Here is an 18,800-nt window from a genome sequence, read left to right as displayed (position 1 = left end):
GGCATAGCAACCATCAGGAGTGATCATGTCCCTGGAAGGATGTTCCTAAATCAACGCTAAGTGGAAAAGCAAGTTACCAGATCGTTTGCATCTCTGCAGTGAGCCCTGGAACCTCCTGGGACGGAGGACCCCCTCTGGATTTGCAGTCTAGGCACATAGACGTGTCTGAGGGATTGCGTGGAGTGGGGCGCAGGTGAGGACTGGATTTCAGAAAAGGATAAAGGCCTCTCAGAAGGCCCCTCCGGGGAAGAAGAGGCCTAACACAGGGGTGGCGCTAACTCAGGGACAGAATGAGATGTGGGAGGGAGTATAGGTTCTAGACAGAGCGAGAGGGACCCCTGACGGCACCCTGGGGCCCCCATTTGCTCTGGACAGGAGAGCACCCATGGACGAAATGGAGAGAATCCTGGGACCCAAGTCGTTCTGTGCTGGAGCCTCCCTCCTTCCCCACATATGGCGGAAGGGAGAGGTGAACAGCCGTGGAAACTGCTGGTGACAGCTGGCAGCATAGGTCAGCCTCCCCCAGAGTGCCAGGGCCATGGCAGGTGAGGGCAGAGGCCAAGAAGAATGGGGGCTGGGCATGCAGAGGGCGTGGCTTCCACAGCCCTCACAGGCACAGAAAGGAGGTGTAAGGCCCTGCCCTTTGGCTTTTTGAGGAGTTCCTCCCTGCTGAGGCTCCTCAAGGTCCCAGGCTTCAGGGCCAAGCTGTTAAAGGTGACTTTTCTGAGAACTTGCAGCTGGTGCCCAGTGGTGGTGGGAGACCAGGTCGCACGGATGGGCACGGAAACAAGCAAACTCTAAAGGAAATGTAACCGTTATCTTTGGGTGTTATAAATAATTTTTGTTTTGTTTTGAATAGTCCTTCACATTCTCTGTTCTTTCTAGATTGAGCCCGTCTTCTTGTGTGATGGAGAGGACACCTCCTGGAGGACCCAGCAGCCTCAGAAGCCATCATCTCTCTGGGACTTTACTGTTCCCCAGACACCTGAACACCCAGCTCACTGGATCCTTAAACAACCTTCTGAGTGAGGCGCTGTGGAGTTCCACTGCGAGCCACATTTGTAATTTAGAATTTTCTAGTAGTGACATTAAAAAGTGAAAAGAAATAGGTGAAATTAGTTTTTTGGTGAAATTAAGTTTAATACATTATTTAACCTAGTTTATCCCAAATATTATCATTTCAATGTGTCATCAATATAAAAATGTTTAGGCCAGGAGCGGTGGCTCACGCCTATAATCCCAACAGTTTGGGAGGCTGAGGCGGGTGGATCACCTGAGGTCAGGAGTTCAAGACCAGCCTGACCCACATGGTGACATCCCATCTCTACTAAAAATACAAAATTAGCTGGGTGTGGTGGCACATGCCTGTAATCCTAGCTACTCGGGAGGCTGAGGCAGGAGAATAGCTTGAACCCACGAGGCAGAGGTTGCAGTGAGCCGAGGCCATGTTGTTGCACTCCAGCCTGAGCAACAAGAATGAAACTCCGTTTAAAAAAAAAAAAATTATACTGCTTCAGGTTTTAAATTTTAACTTAAATTAATTAAATAAAATTAAAAGTTCAGTTCCTCAGTTGCACTGCCTGCATTTTGGGTCTCAGTAGCCTCCTCTGACTCATGGCTGTTGTATTGGACAGCCCAATACAATAGTTCTGAGTTACAGACGCGGAAAATGGAGCACAGGGAGGTGGAGGCAAGTGGCGAGGCCCCCCAGTTGGTGAACCGTAGCGTCAAGATTGGAACAGGGATTTCTGATTCAGAACCTTGTGGGGTTCCCCCTCCCATAGTGCCTCTCTGTGGTACAGACCTGGTTTAACTCTGGTGGTGGGGGAAAAGATCTGGTTTGGGCTATGATTTTATTTTTTATTAATTCTTTGAGACAGGGTTTCACTCTGTTGCCCAGGCTAGGGCTCAGTGGCACGATCACGGCTCACTGCAGCCTTGACCTCCTAGGCTCAAATGATTCTCCCACCTCAGCCTCCCAAGTAACTGGGACTACAGGCACTCAACACCATGCCTGGCTAATTTTTTAAAATTTTTAGTAGAGATGGTGTCTCTTGATGATGCCCAATCTGGTCTTGAACTCCTGAGCCCAAATGATCTTCCTGTCTTGACCTCCCAAAGTGCTGGGATTACAGGTGTGAGCCACCCAGCCCAGCCAACTATGATTTTAATGTGATCCAGCCATGTAAAACCTTTGTAGTTCAATCTCAGAGTTCACAGCCTGCCTGTGGTAATGAGCCTCAGATTTGTGGTGGGGAGTTTCCCGTTGTTGGAGGCACCTAAGTGGATCCTTGATGGCCACCTGTTGAGATACTGGATGGAGGCTTCCAGATAGAGTGGGAGGTTCCATGAGGATGACTTCAAACATTCCTTGTGGCTCTGTGATTTATGGTGAGGGGAGAATAGGCAACCACCTCTCTCCCACTCCAGGCTTGGCTGGGTGCTCCTGGGAGCACCTGAGGTGTTTGAGGGCCCCAGGGAAGAGCCTCTGGGAGTCTGGAGGCCTGGAACTCCCTCCTAAACCATCTGGCCACCACTCAGAGCCCAGGGATTGTGGATCAAGAGATTGTGGTGATTAGAGACATTAACCGGCAGAGGCAGTGGGGAGGCCCAGCCTGTCTCAATCTGGTAATTGTTCCCCTTGCAGGGGTGGGGGAAGGGAGGCGGTGGCTGCCAGGCTCCCCATGGAGGGAGAAAAAGGCCGCTGACTGATCCTCCCCTGGTTCTCGCACCAACCCCCGAGGTGGGACTCCTGACCCCATCTCACACTGGGAGGTGCTGAGCAGCTCTGCCATTTGCCAAGAGCTGGTTACAAAGGTGAGGGATTAGAAACCACGCCCCACGAAGTCGAAGTTGAAGTCACACCTCCCTGCAGAGAGAGCCAAGAGAGCCTGCAGGCTGCCCGGCTGCCGGGTGCCCCTCCCCCAGTTTTAAGTCCTCCAGTGACTCCCCATTGCCCTCCGCAACCATCCCAGCTCCTTCCCTCCCCTGGGTCCAGTGTGGCTGGGCCATTCTCCTCCTCGTCCACTCTGCTCCTGGAAGTACCTTTGCACCGGATTTTCCTCCTGCCTGGAACTCTCCATCCACCATCCCTTCCCCGACCCCAGCCCAATGTCCCCAACCCTGGGTCAGCTTAGACATCACTGCCTCTGGGAAGCCTTCCCTGACTGCAGTCATCTCACCCACTTCCCCAGGGCAACCTGTGCTTCCCAGTTTGTTATGGACCACCCTGCCAGTGGGCTCAACCCGAATCCCCAGGGCCTGACCCAGTGCCTGGCACAGGACGGGCTGGCAGGGAGTGCCGGGAGCCCAGTCCCCACCTGCTTCTCCTTTCCTGTCCTCTAGACGCAACTCAGCTCTGAAGTCTCCACTTAGGCACCACCGCCCTCTGAAGGCCTCCCTGAGCCCCTAGGCAAGACAAGGAAGCTCTCGTGAGTAAGCATCCCTCACTCGCTGGAAGACCCTGGGCATGTGACTGAGCCTTGGTGTGCCTCTGTTTCCACTGAGGATGAATGGGGATGATGCTGGTTTGCTGTGAGGTCGAATCTTGGTTTGGAGTGGCGCCTAGCATGTGATAAGTATGCACTGCATTTCAATTGTTAGAATTTCCTCTGTCGTCTGTGACCACCTGCCCCAGCAGACTAGAACTCCTCCAAGGCAAGGTTAAGTCTAGTTTGGCTCTAGGTCCTCAGAACCCAAGGTCTTGTACAGGCCTGAGTGCAGGGTTGCTGATGTGTGTGATGCTAAACTAGGGTGACATTCTAGATCAGACTTGAAAAGGACGGCTTGTGTGCCCTGGTGACTGAGCAGCCATTGAAGGTTTCCTGAGAACAGATCACCAGTACCAGCCTTGGTCCCCCTGATGGGCTTAGGGGAATGCCTGTGGCATTGTGTGTCTGTGTGACATCGAGACAGTTAGCACCAGAAATCTGGGAAGAGATGGGAGCTTGGTGAAGGGACAAGGAGCCAAATGACTGTCCTGGGCAGTAGAAATGGGTGTCTAGAGGTGGGCCTCAGGACTCTGCTTTCGGCCCTCTCCTTTCTGGTCATTTTAATCAATGGCTTGGCCAAGGCCCCCGACAGCATGTGGAGCAGATTTGTAGAGGACGGGAAGCTGGGAGGAACAGCTAATGTGTTGGATGAGGGAGCTGGGAATCCAAGCAGACCCCAGCAGGCTGGGACCGTGGGCCAATTCTGCCACAATGAGCCTGAACACAGACATGTGTTGGGCCACACTTGGCTTCCACAGCTTGGAGTGCACAAACACCGGGGTGGGAGGGGGAGGCTGAGCTGTGGCTGCACACGTGGGGAGGGGACTTTGGGTTTTGCTTGCTGCCAGCTAGTGAGTCACCTGGGACGCAGGGCTGCCAAAGGGCTGGCGGGCCCCCCACCTGTGGCTTCAGAAGCCCGGGGGCTGGTGGAGGCTGCTGCAGACCTGCCTTGACTCACTGGGAAAGAGACAGGGTGGGGTGTGTGTGTCCTGTAAAGGGCAGCTGGGGTAGGTAGCAGGTGACAGAGGCACGTGCCTGGTTGCGGGGAGCAGATGGGAGGCTGGAGGGCAGGTGCTATGTGGTCCAGAGCACAGCAGACCTGGGAATGCTGTGAACGACAGGAAAAGCCCTAGGGCTGTCAGCTCGGCACCAGGAATAACTTTCTGGCAGAGCTGTCCTGCTCTGGCAGGAACTACCTTGAAAAGTGGTGACCTCCCAGTCACTGGAGGTGTGCAAGCAACTTGCTAAAGTCACACAGTAAGTGGGTTCAAGCCCTACTCTGCTAGCATGACAGCATCCAGTCACAACCTCCTGGCACTGGGAAGACCTGAGGGACAGTGAGGAGCCCCAAGCCCTGCAGTCAAGTCCTTGGGCTCTGGCCTCGGCTGACCCAGCCGCACAGGCTCTCCCCAGCTGGCCCTGGGATGCAGCTGCAGGAAGTCCACCAGACAGGCCGCAGGAAGGAGGCTTTGGGGGTTTGTGGGCAAGAGGGGTCTCTTCAGTCCACCTGAGCATCATGGCTTACTCTTCCTTTCCCCCGAGAAGAAAGCAGGCCTAGCAGCTGACAGCCAGTACCATGCCCATTAGCGCCAGCTCCAAGTCATGCTTCCCAGACGGCTCTGCCAAAGCCCCACGCTCAAGCCGACTCCTCCTGAGGTCTGAGGCAGTGTGCCCAGACTCCCACTTAGCTAAAGTCTGGACCATCTGGTCTCAGCACCCCCTCCCAAGGGCAGAAATTCCTCCACCACCTCTGCTTGCATATCTCAGAGGACAGAGAACTCACTACCTTCTGAGTCAGCCCCTCCACTATGAGCTGGTGATGCTTATTAGGAAGTCCTTCCTGGTGTCACAATGAAATCTGCCTCCGAGAAGAGCATTGGGCCACATTGGGCCCAGCCAGCCCTCTGGAGCCACATGGACCAAACCTCTTTGCCTCCACCTTGAAATCCATGGAGGGAAGGTGGGAGTGAGGGCGAGGCTCAGAGTGTGGGCAGTGGGTGCTGCTACCCCGGCATGCCCTGCTGTCCTCTGAAGGTCCCTCCTTCCCAGGCCTGGGTGCCAAGAGGGCACTCCACTGGGACCTGTGCAAATGACAAACTTGAACTGGATCAAAAGCAAAAGCTGGAGGAGCCACAGCTGCAGCCCTCAGAGCTCACCATCAGACTTCCAGCCATTCTCAACCATTCCCCACCAAGAAGGCTGCATTCCCTAAGGTAATCAGGGCCAGGGCCAGTTTCCAACTCCACGTGAGCTGAACCTCTCACTCCTTCCTTGCCCATGGGGCAAAGACCGTCAGGAGTCAGGGGAATTCAGGTCTCCTACCTCCCCTCCCTGCACCAGCAGGGTCCCTGGAGTCTGCCCTGCACAGGGCTCAGGCGGGACCATCCTGTGGCCCTCTCTCCAGCACAGTGGTTCCCCACAGAGAAGGGCGGCAGCACAACAAAACCTCGCCCACCTCCCCAGGTTCTGAGACACGTGCCCACCCTGCCCGGTGTTGAACATTTGCTCTGGGTGCTGTGGGGCTCAGAAGTGGATGAGGTGGGTCTGTATTCTTCATGGCGCTCTGGCCAGCAGGTGGGGAGACCTGCAGCAGAGCAACAGCAACCCGGGGGGGGGGGGGGGGGGGGGGTGGCTGTGACTGAGCGGCCAGAGCAGGGCCAGTCCCCCGGGCATCGGGCTGGGCCTCCCAGAGGAGGGCATAGCTGGACGGAGCCTCGAAGGCCAAGTAGGAATTCTCTAACTGGAAGGGAGTGAGAGCCTGGAAGTCTGTGGTGCAGGATAAAGCCTGGGAGTTTTTCGGAGTCACCAGGCTAGAGGTCTGACCCCACCCGCAGCCCACAGCGGGCCACGTTTCCCCTCTTGATGAGTAAGGCAAATCATCTGACTGGGCAGGAGGGCCAAAGGCAGGTCCCAGGGCTCACACCAGAAGGTTCCGTGGAGCTCGCCGAACTGTGGCTGCCCCGTGACTTGGGGGGCAGCGTCTGAAGCACAGGCTGTGCCGGTTTGGCCCTCTGGCCACCCGCTCCTCTGCCTCCTCCCGCTCACGGCCTGTCCTGGGGAGTGCGGGCAGCCCCCTGCACACTGGCTCCCAAACCAGACTTTGACGGCTGCTTGGCCCAGGCCCATTTCCAATAAGTTAGAATGTGGGTGTTGGGGAATTTTCTGCCAAACTAGAGTTCCTCAGGAAGGGGAGAAGGGAGTGTTGAGTTTCTTTGGCCAAACATGATTTCCTGATTCTAAGAAAAATCAGTTTAAAGTCCTTACAAGAAATAGGAAGGAAAACAATACACACACAATACAACACACACACACACACACACACACAACACAGCTTCACAGACAACCCACACCCACACTTGGCTGTCTTTGCTGTGATGTGGAGCTCACAGAACACTCTACCATGCGCAGCCCTAGTGAATCACAAACACATGGATTCAGTTTCCCCGGAACGACGCCTGGTTTAAGAAACTGAAGAATGAGGGGAGAGAAGGGTTTGGCAAAAAGCAAGCGGACAATTGGAGGCTCTAGCTGGATCCAGATGCTGGTCTGGCCTACCCCTAATTCCTTGTGTCAAGCTTGTCTGAGGATGTGTGAAAACAAGGCTGAGTTGACTTCCCAAGGTTAGGTGCAAACTCTAGCCTCAGTGGAATGGGGCCATAAAGGGCCACACACACACACACACACACACACACACACACAAACACACACGCACGCAAACACACACATGTAGCACCTGCCGGGACCTGCTTTGTAAATTAGCAGACAGCACTGTGCCTATTTTATGGCTGAGTCTAACAGGGTGAACTCAAGATGAACCCACAGTTCTGGGGCAGAGCAGCTCCCCCAAGAGTCTAGCGGCCTCCCAAGTGTCTTATGACAAGAAAAGGGCTTTGCAAATTCTGTGCCTCCCGAGTGGGAGAGTGACACAGGATCACCAAGGTGAAGGTGCAGTGTGGAAATTATTATGGCATCATGTTGGGGGAAAACCAAAGCAAGCACGCTACAGATTTATTTTTGTGGAAGATACTTTGTGGGTTACACTGTAAGTTGAAAGCAAAAAGGATTGGGGTAGTGACAAGTGGCCTGCTGGGGGGAGAATGGGAAAGTAAGGCTCCCAGGCCCTAAAGGCTTGACTTTTCTAAATGAAGATGTAATTGGCACGACGTTAGTGAACTGTGGCAGCACATGGAAGAGAGCTGAGGAGGGCAAACCCATGGCGGGGGGCCCAATGCAGGTCCTGTCTAGACGATTCGTTCCTATACTAATGTAATGTGAGGCAGAATTTTCTAATTTTTGTCCAAGGCTTCTCTGTTCATGGGTGGACAGAGCAAGTTCCCCTGTAGGCAATTTTATTTTGCAAAGAATCTTTTGAGCAGCAAATGTCAGATGAGAAGGCAGCACTGTCCAGGCAAGGGAGGTGCTGTTGTGGTTTGATGGAAACCCCCTCCTTGAGAACTTGACATCTGCAGAGTTATGGAAAACTGTGCCCATTTGCACCAGAGGATCAGGGCCTTCGGAGAGGAAAAAGACTAAGACCTGAGCCCCAGTTCCCTGTGATTTGAAGTTAGTACCAGGGTTCGCTAGAGTCCCCCAGCCGAGATGGCCTGGCACTCAAGGCCCCCAAAATGAACCCATAGGAGGGAAAAGGGAATTGGGGCTCGACTCCCAGGAAGCTGATCTCAGGACATGACTCAGGCTGCTTTAGGAACAATTATCGGGCACTTTGGGGTGACTTGGGGTGACCTAGGGGTCTGGAGGCATCTGTGGCCTGAGCAGCGTTGTGCACATGCAAGGGGCAGTGTGCAGACGTCCACCAGGCCACGCAGGACCTGCGTTCCATAGGGCCACCACGTGGAGGGAACCAGAGCAGCAGAGCTGGTGGCAGGACCCCATGTTCCAGCTCTGTTTACACCAGAAGCTTCCACTGAATGAAATAAGCTGACTGTGGCCATGGAGTGGAGGCCTCCAGAGGGAGACACTGGGCTTCCTGCTCGTACAGGGGAGTAGGACCATATTCAGTGTATTCAGTTTCAATAAAGCAAAAACCAAGTATGATTAATTTTGCCCTTGAAAATCTCTAAAGTTGCCCATGGAGTCCAGGAGGTATGGTTTTGTGTAAGTTCATTCAAGACAGTTTTGCTTCCAGCCTTGGAGTGGGTTGCTGTTTCTTTAAGCAAACACCAGATGAGACCGTCAGCATACACTTAGAGGCCTGATGTAAAACACTGCCCCTCTGCAGGCCCTAGAAACTCCCTGGCTTCAGGGAGGTGCTCACTGTTTGGCAGGTTCTTGGGCACTGAGGCCAGTGGAAGCAATTCAGGCCCTCCTCTCTCATGGCCCTCACCTGGGGCAGAGCCCTTGGAAGGAGGAGTCTCTTGTCTCATTTAAATGATTTTCTCCCTTTTTCAGAGCACATGTAATTGAATTCACTTAAGTTAAATGCACACGTGATGGGGCTCCACTATAAGGTGGGGGTGGTGGGGAGGGCTGACATAAACTGAAAATGGCAAACCTGGAGTTACGCTGGGTTATACCATTCAATAATTAAATGGACCCACCAGCAAGCAGATTTAACCAGTGGGTTCCCTGCACGGTGAGCCCATAGAGAGCCTCTAGCCAGACCCTGCATATGACTGTCCTCGCTGGCAAGTGTCTTGATCTCTGGGAATGAATAAATCAGTATTTGTCATATTTGATTGCCCCTTATAGCATCGGGGGACAGACCCAACCAGCTCTGAGGCCCAGACAGTTGGGCTTCTGATCCCATCAGCCAAGGACCTCACCCGGCATCTGGTGAATTCACCAGAAAGAATAAGAACAAACTTTATGGAGAAGAAATCACAGTGGCAGAATTAGCAATATGGAGAGGATGATTTCTTCTCTGTGATCCAAAATGTTTGTAATTTGTTTATCTAATTTTTTTTTTTTTTTATGAGACAAGGTCTTGCTTTGTTGCCCAGGCTGGAGTACAATGGCATTAACATGGCTCACTGCAGCCTCAACCTTCTGGACTCAAACAATCCTCCCACCTCAGCCTCCCAAGTAGACAGGACTACAGGCAGGTGCCCACCATCATGCCTGGCTAATATTTAAAGTTTTTTTTTTTTTTTTTTTTGTAGAGATGGGGTCTGTCTCACTATGTTGCCAGGGCTTTATCTAATTTTTTAAAACATGAAAACATTTTTAAAGGTCAGCTCCTAACTGTCTTCCAGGGCCCATTCAAATGCTGGTGGTGAGGCTTTCCCTGAACTCTGCTGCCACTGCCCTCCGCTGCTTCTTATTCATTGAAAATGTATTGATCAGGCACCGGCAGTAGCAGGCCCTGTACGGGGCAATGAGAAATCAGATGAAAGGGAGAGAGTTATATTGTTCAGAATTACTTTTACAGTAAGGGAGCAGTCCTTGTTCAGAAATTTCTTGATGAGCTACTTGGACAGAAGCTGAGCAGAGGCTCCACCCAACCCAAGCTGGCTCCAGGGAGAGAGGTGAGCAGAAGTGACTTCTGAAAGACATCCGGCTGCTCTGGGGACAGAGGAAGAGAGTAGGAAGATTCCGGGAGAGAGAAGGAGGTGGACACGCACTCAGGCGACCCTGACGACCCGAGCCCTGGCGTATCCTCCTCCCCCAGTGTGGCCGTGCCTGTGACTTCTATGAGAACATGGCAAGGTGGTGGGATGTCTCCCTGTGGTTATGTGGTAGAAGACTTTGACTCAGAAGAGTGGCGAGGACAGGGCTTCCCGCTGGCTTCGATGACCTATAGTGCTACGCTGTGAGCCGCCTGTGGAGACGGCTGGGGCGGGGAGCTGCAGGCAGCCTCTAGGACCTGAGTGGCTCCACAGCACAGCTGTCAATGCTGGGCCCTCAGGCAGCAGCCACGGGGAACCACTTCTGTCCATACCTGAGGGAGCATGGAGGCAGATTCTCCCTGGTTGGGCCTTCGGATGAGAGCGGAGCCAGAGGACACCTCGATTGCAGCCTGAGACTCTGAGTTAAGGACTCAGCCAAGCCCGCCCAGACTGCTGACCTAGGGACTGAGGCAACCATGAAGTATGTTTATGTCACTAAGTTTGTGTTAATTTGTTACACAGCAATGGTAACGAATACACAGATACACAGAGGACCAGGAGACAGCTGAAGGTACTACTTGGAGCAAGGAATGCTCGTGTGAATGGGAAGCTGATGAAGGCCGCTTGGTTGTAGGAGTGAAGGGCAGAGAAAACCAAGAGGCAGTAAGAATAGGAATTGGGCCGGGTGTGGTGGCTCACACCTGTAATCCCAGCATTTTCAAAGGCCAAGGCAGGAGGATTCCTCGAGCCCAGGAATTCGAGACCAGCCTTGGCAACATAGTGAGATCCCCATCTCTACCCACAATTTAAAAAAATTAGCTGGGCATGGTGGCGTGTGCCTGTAGTCCTAGCTCCTTGGGAGGCTAAGTCGGGAGGATCGATTGAGGCCAGGAGTTCAAAGTTACAGTGAGCCGTGGTCATGCCACTGCACTCCAGCCTGAGGACAGAGCGAGACCCTGTCTCAATTAAAAAAAAAAAGAAAAAGAAAAAGAATAGGAATTCATGACAGATAAGGAGGCTTTGACTGCCATGGCACAAGCAATGGCTCTGGGCGCCAGGTGAGTGCATCATGGAGAGGCGCCGGACCTGGCCAGTGCCCCCACGGAGGCCCTGTGGATGTGCAGGTGTGCGCGACTCCGGTGAAGCAGGGCATGCTGCACGGCCTGTACTGGTGTTGAGGGAACACCCGGGTGTGCCTCAGTCAAGGGTGGCTTTCCAGGGCAGGGGACAGGTGAGCTGCAGCTGCTAATTAGAACCATGAAGATGGAAGAGGCCATCCAAGGGGCTTCCTGCTGAGAGCAGGGACAGAGGTGGCCACGGGCTGGGGGAGCATTCATGACACATCTGAGGAGCCTGGTGATGCTTTAATAAGTTAGAAAAACATGGGACATCTGCCAGGCATGGTGGCTCACGCATGTAATCCTAGCACTTTGGGAGGCCGAGGCGGGTGGATCACCTGAGGTCAGGAGTGTGAGACCAGCCTGGCCAACATGGTGAAACCCTGTCTCTACTAAGAAATGAAAAATTTGCCAGTCGTGGTGGTGCGCGCCTGTAATCCCAGCTACTTGGGCGGCTGAGGCAGGAGAATTGCTTGAACCTGGGAGGCGGAGACGGCAGTGAGCTGAGATCACGCCACTGCACTCCAGCCTAGGCAACAGAGTGAGACTGTCTCAAAAAAAAAAAAAAAAAGAAAAGAAAAGAAAAGAAAAGAAAAGGAAAAGAAGAAAGAAAAACATGGGACATCCATAATGTACCAGGAGCCATGCTGGGTCTTCATGTACATTCTCTTATTTACTTTTCATAATAACCCTGTGAGGGAGGTATTCTTCCCACTTTATAGGTAAGGACACTGAGGCTCAGATGCTAAAAGGCTTGTTTACGTTTGCACATCTAGAGAGTGACTCCAAAGCCCTGTTCCTGCCCTGTAGCCTTTGCAGATTTCAGCCACCCTCGCCCATGCTGCCTGCTCCCCTGCCACACTGTGACAGATGAAGCCACCACTGGTCAAGCGTGGGCTGCACTCAGCTGGACTGAAGCACACCTGTCTGAGGAGGGACTTGGCCCAGGGGCCGGGCCGGAGAAATTCTAGAAAAAAGGAGCCCACAGCTGGAAGATGCCAGATTATGGGAAGAGTGACTGAACTTGGCTCCAACCCTCCTGGCCCCATTGCCCTCCCACTGGGCCTCCCTTCTCCAGAGCAAGGTGTGTCTGTGACCCCTCCATGGCAGTCCAGGGGCCTTTCAGCCCTCACGTCCACCCTTGCAGTCACCCACACTTCTTTACACCTCACCACCTCCCTTTGCTTGTCGTTTAGCTCTCCAGCCTCTGAACGAATCTGTCACGCTGAGTACCTGGCAGAGGTCAGTGTGAAAGACAGGGGGTCAATGACCTGATCCCCTCCTGGGATCTCAGACAAAAACAAAGATGCACATGACCCTGCCCACAGAGGGGGCCACGCCCCCCCGGCCTGACCCCTCAACAGGGGCACTTCTTGTTCAGTGAGATGAGTGGCTCTTCCACATAGGGATGCTAGTTTGTTTGCTCGCATAGACGTCACTAGTGGACTAAAAGATGCCTGTCTCCCATTGTGTGGCATGCCAGCTGCAACCGCGAGGTCACTGAGCTAACGACACTCAGCTCATGCAGGTCACACACAGCGTCAGCACTGGAGACAGGTCATCATTCATTTTACCAACCAACAGGGAGGTGGAAGGACTTCCCACACAGAACCTTGAGACAGGCCTTGAATACAGAGTGAGACTTTAAATTAAAAGAGGGTGTGCATGGCAGGGGCTGGGCAGGAACAGGAGTGTGGAGACAGACCCTGTGGCATGCTGCGGGACTAATGGGTGACCAGCCTCGTTCCAGGGCTTGGTGTGGGGAAAGGGTGGCTGTTTGTCCTGGAGAGAAGGTGGGAACAGATGTCATGGGAGCCAGGCTTGGAGGCCCAGACCTGCAGGTGGTTAGAACTGGAAGCTGGTGAGCCCAAATGTAACCCCTGCCCTCCCGCCACTGCCCTGTAGCCAGGTCACACTGCAGAAAACCTTGCCTTCCTGGGTCACAGCTTGGAGCCCCTGGGGATGGGAGTACCACAGCCTCCTGCTGGGCTCCGAAGATGTGGAGCCAGAAGATCTGACCCCAGGACAATCAGGAGGTTTCAAATCCTCAGAACACTTTTGGAGCTCTGAAAGCAAACCTCTGCTTGGACACTTTGGGGTTCTGGTTCAGTCAGCTCAGGGTCAGGCCTGACATCTAAATTTTTCAAAGCAGCTCTGGTGATTTTGCTTTGCCCTGAGTAACAACCTCACACCAGAGTGGCTGTTCCTCAAGCATAGGGACACCCAGCCCTGGGCTGGCCAAGAGCAAGAGCTCAGGGGACAGTGTGGATGGACTCCTGGCCAGCATGGATAGTAGGCCATTTTGAGGCCAAAGGAGGGAGAGTTCAGGAACAAGGGGTTTTAGGGCTCAGAAATGTGTCATATTTCCCCCACGAAGGTTTAGTTCTCCCTTCGTAGGAAAATGTGAAAGCAGTTCCATTTCTCAGTGACACGGTTGCTCTGCACCAGTCCAAACTCTATAACAAACAAATGAAATGTATGAACACATCCTGGCTTTTCTCAACTTAATACCACATGCATTTCCAGCCAAGAGAACACTGAGTCTGGTGGAGGGAGACCAGGCATTCGAGAGCCAGAAAGTGGAGAGCTGGACGGGCCTTTGTTGCTGGGTAAAGAAGCCCAGGGTTGGGGCCTCACCTCAGATCGCATGATCGCTTGTGGAGGAGGCAGGTTGAGGACCCAGGCCTCTGACTTCTGAACAGGATTTTTGTGTTTTGTTTTGAGTGACTTGTCCAAGGCCACACAGGTAATACATAGCAAGGCCAGGCTGTGTGACTCCAGGGTCCACACAACGGCCTCTAAGGTGTCTCTGTTCTGAGAGAGGGGCAATGCCCAGGCAGTTAGGACAGTCAGCAGGAAAGGGCAGACAGAGCTGCTGCCAAGGGTCCCAGCTTCCTCTACCAGTGCACTTACTTAGCTGTTCAGTGATTGTCTATGTTCCTGTCGGTCTTCCCAGCAGTCTGTGAACACCACGAGATAGTCTCTCCAGAGACAGAGACAATCTCTCCATCATCTCTATGTCTGCAGCACCCAGCACAGGGCCAAGTGTCCAGAAAGCACAATGCATGATTGCTGGATCCATTAATTAATTCACTTGACCAGTATTAATAAGCACCTACTATGTGCCTGGCACTTGGCTAGGTGCTGACAACACAGAGTTGAATCTAGGCAGAGTAGCCTCGTTAACTTTGCAAAGCTGACAGCCCAATGGGAGATAAAGAAAGAAACTAATCAACAAGTGAATGCATGTAGAATGACAATATATGATACAGGAACAGGGTACAGTGAGGGAGAGCCAGGGTGGTGTGAAGGGGTCAGTGGGGAAGGCCTTCCTAAGAAGATGATGTGCAAGTTGAGATGGGAAAAAAGAGGAGGAAGAAGAGGTGTAAGATGTTGGGGAAGCGTGTTCCAGAGGAAGGAGCAGCATGTGTGGAGGCTCTGAGGTGGTAAGGGCTTGGTCTGCTTAGGGAACTCGAGGCTGGTGGGGACTGGAGTGTGTGACACGGGATGAGGTGGGGCGGCCAGGGCAGATCACGCAGGGCCTCCTAGACCAGGTTAATGGTCTGCAGATTGAGTCTACATGTCATGGAAGCCGTTGAAGTTAAATGAGGGGCAGGGCCCAATCTACTTTTCTCGAGATCCTTCTAGCCACTGGGTGGAATGGATGGGAGGGAACAAGAAGTGAGGCGAGGAGACCAGTGAGGTGGCGGTGGAGTCCGGATGTGAGAAGAGAGTGCCTGGGCCTGTAGGGTGGGGAGGAAGCTCCATTCTTCGACCGAGTAGGCAGAATCTGCTGGAGCTGCAGATGGGGCTGTGGGGTTGAGAGAAAGGGGATAGCCAACGACAGGCCTGATGGAAGACCTGGGTGATGGAGCTGCCATTTGTGGACAAGAAGAAAACAGGAAAAGGAGGCAGTTTGCTGGGTAAAACTTCAAGTTGGTGACATTAAACTTGAAGTGTGGCTGGGCACGGTGGCTCATGCCTGTAATTCCAGCACTTTGGGAGGCTGAGGCAGGTGGATTGCTGGAGCTCAGGAGTTTGAGACTAGCCTGGGCAACATGGTGAGACCCAGCCTCTACAAAAAATACAAAAAAATCACCAGGTGTGGTGGTGCACGCCTGTGGTCCCAGTTACTTGGGGGCTGAGGTGGGAGGACCACTTGAACCCAGGAAGCCGAGGCTGCAGTAAGCTGAGATTGTGCCACTGCACTCTAGCCTGGGCAACAGAGCAAGATCCTGTCTCAAACAAAACAAAACTTGAAATGTTTGTGAAACATCCAAGTGGAGATGTCAAATAGGCAGTTGGCTAATGACGTGTGGAGCTCAGAGGAGAGGTCTGGGAAGATCTCCATCTGGGGGCACTGGGCTTGTGGGTGGTACATTAAAGCTATGAAATTAGATGAGAAAAGGCTGGAGAAACTGAATATTTGGAGGTTGAGTAGAAGGAGAGAGACCAGGATGGATGGACAGAAAGTAGGCAAAAAGTTAGGAGAGTGTGAGTCCACAGGGAAGGGCATTTCATGAGGGCAAGAGTAATCAGCTGCACCCATGGCTGTGGAGAGGCCATGTGGAAGAACTGGACGTGTCGTACAGATTCAGCAACATAGAGGACTGCTGACCCTGAGAGATTCACTGGCTCAGTGAATGACTCCAAAGATGTAGTAAGAGGAGACGTCACTAGAGTGAGTTGAGGAGTAAGGGAAGGCTTCCTGAGGGAGGTAGCATTTCAGCAGAGCCTTGAAGGCTGAGTCCTGAGAGATTTAAATGCTGCTTGCAAAGGCCTCTGTGCAGAAAATATAAAGCGCCCTTGGCCTGGGGATTATCTCCACTTCACAAAGGGGAGAGGGCTGAGGAGCTGGCTCACTGCTCAGCAGCAGGGAGGCCGGGAGGCAGAGCCCATGCAGAGGCTCATCCTCTTTCCTCTCTGCAGAAGAGTCCTGGAAGAAGAAGCTTTCTCATGGCCTCAGAGCAGAAGGTTCTTAGACACCACCTGGAGCAGCCACTCATTATACATCTGGAAAACTCAAGGCCTGGACAGGGATAGGGTTGCTCAAGGTCACCCTAGCATATCAGTGAAAGGGACCAAGTGATCTCCCATGATTTCTGTGGCCCACACCCTACTGGGTGAGGTCTGAATTCTTCAGCCTGGTGTTCAACGTCTTTCATGACTGGGCAAGAGCTCACCCTCCAAATTCATCTCCCACCGTCCCTCTCTTGTCCCAAGTCCCAACCTCCTGAGTGCTCAGCATACACAAGCACTTAGTCTTCATGAAAACCCTTCAAAGTAGGTGTTGTTATTCCCATTTTACAGATGAGGAAACTGAGGCGTAGAGAGGTGAGGTAATGTGTCCAAAGTTACACAGCCGAGCCAGGATATTATCACTGGAATATCATCAGAGTTAGTTCTCTTTTCTCCAGGCCTTGCTGCATCACCATGAACAGCCCCTCCTCTGGGAAGTCATCCCTCAATTCCCTGGCCTTGAGTTATCTTGGAGTCAGGTCATGTCCTTTGACTCCAAATCACCTGTTCTGCCCACTAAAAATTCTACTGGATGGAACCAACAATTGGGGCCACTAAATGACTCAGAAGCCAGCAGCCCACAGCACTGTTCATAAAGGCCCTGAAGTCACACTCCTCCCACAGCCTGTGGTTGCTGTCCAGCCACCCACAGCAGGAGCAGGGCAGCAACAGAAGCCATCCTCTCCCCTCCTGGTTCCAGACCGCCTGGCCGAAACTCCACTCTCACCTGGAGACCACCAGTGGCAGGATCATCATCTTCAGCATCCTCATCAGGAGCTCTCCAGGGAACTGGAAGTAACTAATTTCCTGAAAACACAGTAAGAAATGGGGTTATAGCAAGAGATGTAGACTGCACAGTGGTTCCATTCTTCACAATCTTTGAAGCACTATCCCATCTGACTCCCCTGTCTAGCACATGGCAGTGGAGTCCATGGAGAAAGAAATGGCTTTGGAGCCACAGAACTGGGTTCCAATCCTGGTAAACATCCCCCCACCACCACCACCACCAATCCACCACAAGCTGTGTGGCCTTAAGCATCTTCTGTGACCACTCTGAGATTTTGCGTTTTTCTCGTCTATAACATGAGGGTAATAACTACAGTAGTCCCTGCTTATTCTCAGGGGACATGTTCCGAGACCGCCAGTAGATGCCTGAAACCACAGAGACTAAACCTATGGATGTTGTTTTTTGCCTATATGTACATACCTGTGATAAAATGTAATTCATAAATTAGACACAGTAAGAGATTAACAGTAACTAATAATCAAATGGAGCGATTAGAAGATACTGTAATAAAAGTTATGTGAATGTGGTCTCTCTTAAAATTGCTTACAGTACTGTTCTCACCCATTTTCAGACCAATGGTAACTGAAATCATAGAAAGTGAAATAGCGGATAAGGGGGGACTACTCTGCCTCACTGGGTCATTGGGGGGCTTAAACAGGAGAATGCACGCAAGCACTTAGCATAGCGCCTGGATGACAGTAAATGTTCAGTAATCCTGTAAATAACAGCTCTCCTCCCATCTGTACCACGCATCTGCCTAGCCATGGAATAAAATCTCTCTCATGTAGCAGATGGCAAGTGACGAGAGGAGAGAGCCGAGTACTGCTCACGCGTTCATTCAACGCGCATCACGCCAGGCATCATGGTAGGCACCCCAACATGAACTAGGCAGGGTTCCTGCCCCGAGAAATCCCCAGCCTAGCTGGTGAGGAGACCCACTCCTAAGCAGACCATGGCCTTCTTGCAAGTCAGTTTCTCCATCTGTTTTGGGTCCATTCTCTAGCACTTCTCCCCGAAAATGCTGAGAGAGAGGATCAGATTGAATGGGTGTGACACCATGCAGTAGAAACAGCCCCCTTTAGCAGAGTTCTTAGGCCTGACTCCTTCCTAGGCCGCTGGCTCCAGCCCGTCCACGGATCTTTGACTAAGGAGCCAATTACTTGCCCAATAAGCTGTCTCCCCAGTAACAGTCACGTGCCCAGGACCTGACACCTGAAGCAGAAGGGCTGCTAAGCCCAGTTAAATCTGACTTTCAGATAACAACGTGTAATTCATTCTTATACTAAAAAAAAAAAAAGTGCTGTTTATCTGAAACTCCAGTTTATCTGGGTGTGCTGTTTTTAAAAATTTTTTAACTTAATTCAGTTTTGCTACTCTGGCAACTCTGGCGTGGGGCCACTTTCTTCAGAGGGTGAGGTTGTGGGCGAGGCAGGCAAATGGACTTTCAAACATCATCCAAGTTAAATTGTTGTACTTGCAACTTTTTTTTTTTTTTTTTAACCAAAGCCAAACATACTTGGTTAATGATCTGATGCTTTAAAAACCTCCAGATCATCGAATGTTGGTGCTGTGAGGGGACTCTTGAGATCTTCTAGCCCAGCCCACTCATGTGATAGATGAGGAAGCTGAACCGCAAAAGGGAGGTGACGGGCCCACCCAATGTTAACTGCAGCACAGGACCAGGAATCAGGCCTCCTATTCCTGTACTGCTACCATTTCCAATGCACCAGAGAATCTGCTTTTTAAAGAAATATGCCCATCATGACTCTCTCTCTCTCTCTCTCTATATATATATATATATATAATTTTTTTTTTTTTT

The 18,800-nt window shown here is 52.2% G+C and overlaps 1 protein-coding gene across 5 annotated transcripts in view; it reads right to left on the bottom strand.

Annotated features, from left to right (window-relative positions):
• SLC1A7 (solute carrier family 1 member 7) overlaps positions 1–18,800 on the bottom strand; it is a 50,752-nt gene that overhangs the window by 25,279 nt on the left and 6,673 nt on the right. For all 5 annotated transcript variants that reach the window (XR_001886111.1, XM_017874608.1, XM_017874610.1 and 2 more), the window contains exon 2: positions 16,922–17,001. Coding sequence is in view for 4 of the 5 variants with exons in the window: in XM_017874608.1 (XP_017730097.1) it covers positions 16,922–17,001 (80 nt within the window). In the remaining variant the exon portion in view is untranslated. The remainder of the gene's footprint in view (positions 1–16,921; positions 17,002–18,800) is intronic.

This window comes from Rhinopithecus bieti, unplaced genomic scaffold, assembly GCF_001698545.2.
Source record: "Rhinopithecus bieti isolate Rb0 unplaced genomic scaffold, ASM169854v2 scaffold_7684, whole genome shotgun sequence".
NCBI lineage: Eukaryota > Metazoa > Chordata > Mammalia > Primates > Cercopithecidae > Rhinopithecus > Rhinopithecus bieti.
Note: the sequence above shows the minus strand (reverse complement) of the source record. Positions and strands in the feature narration are given on the sequence as shown.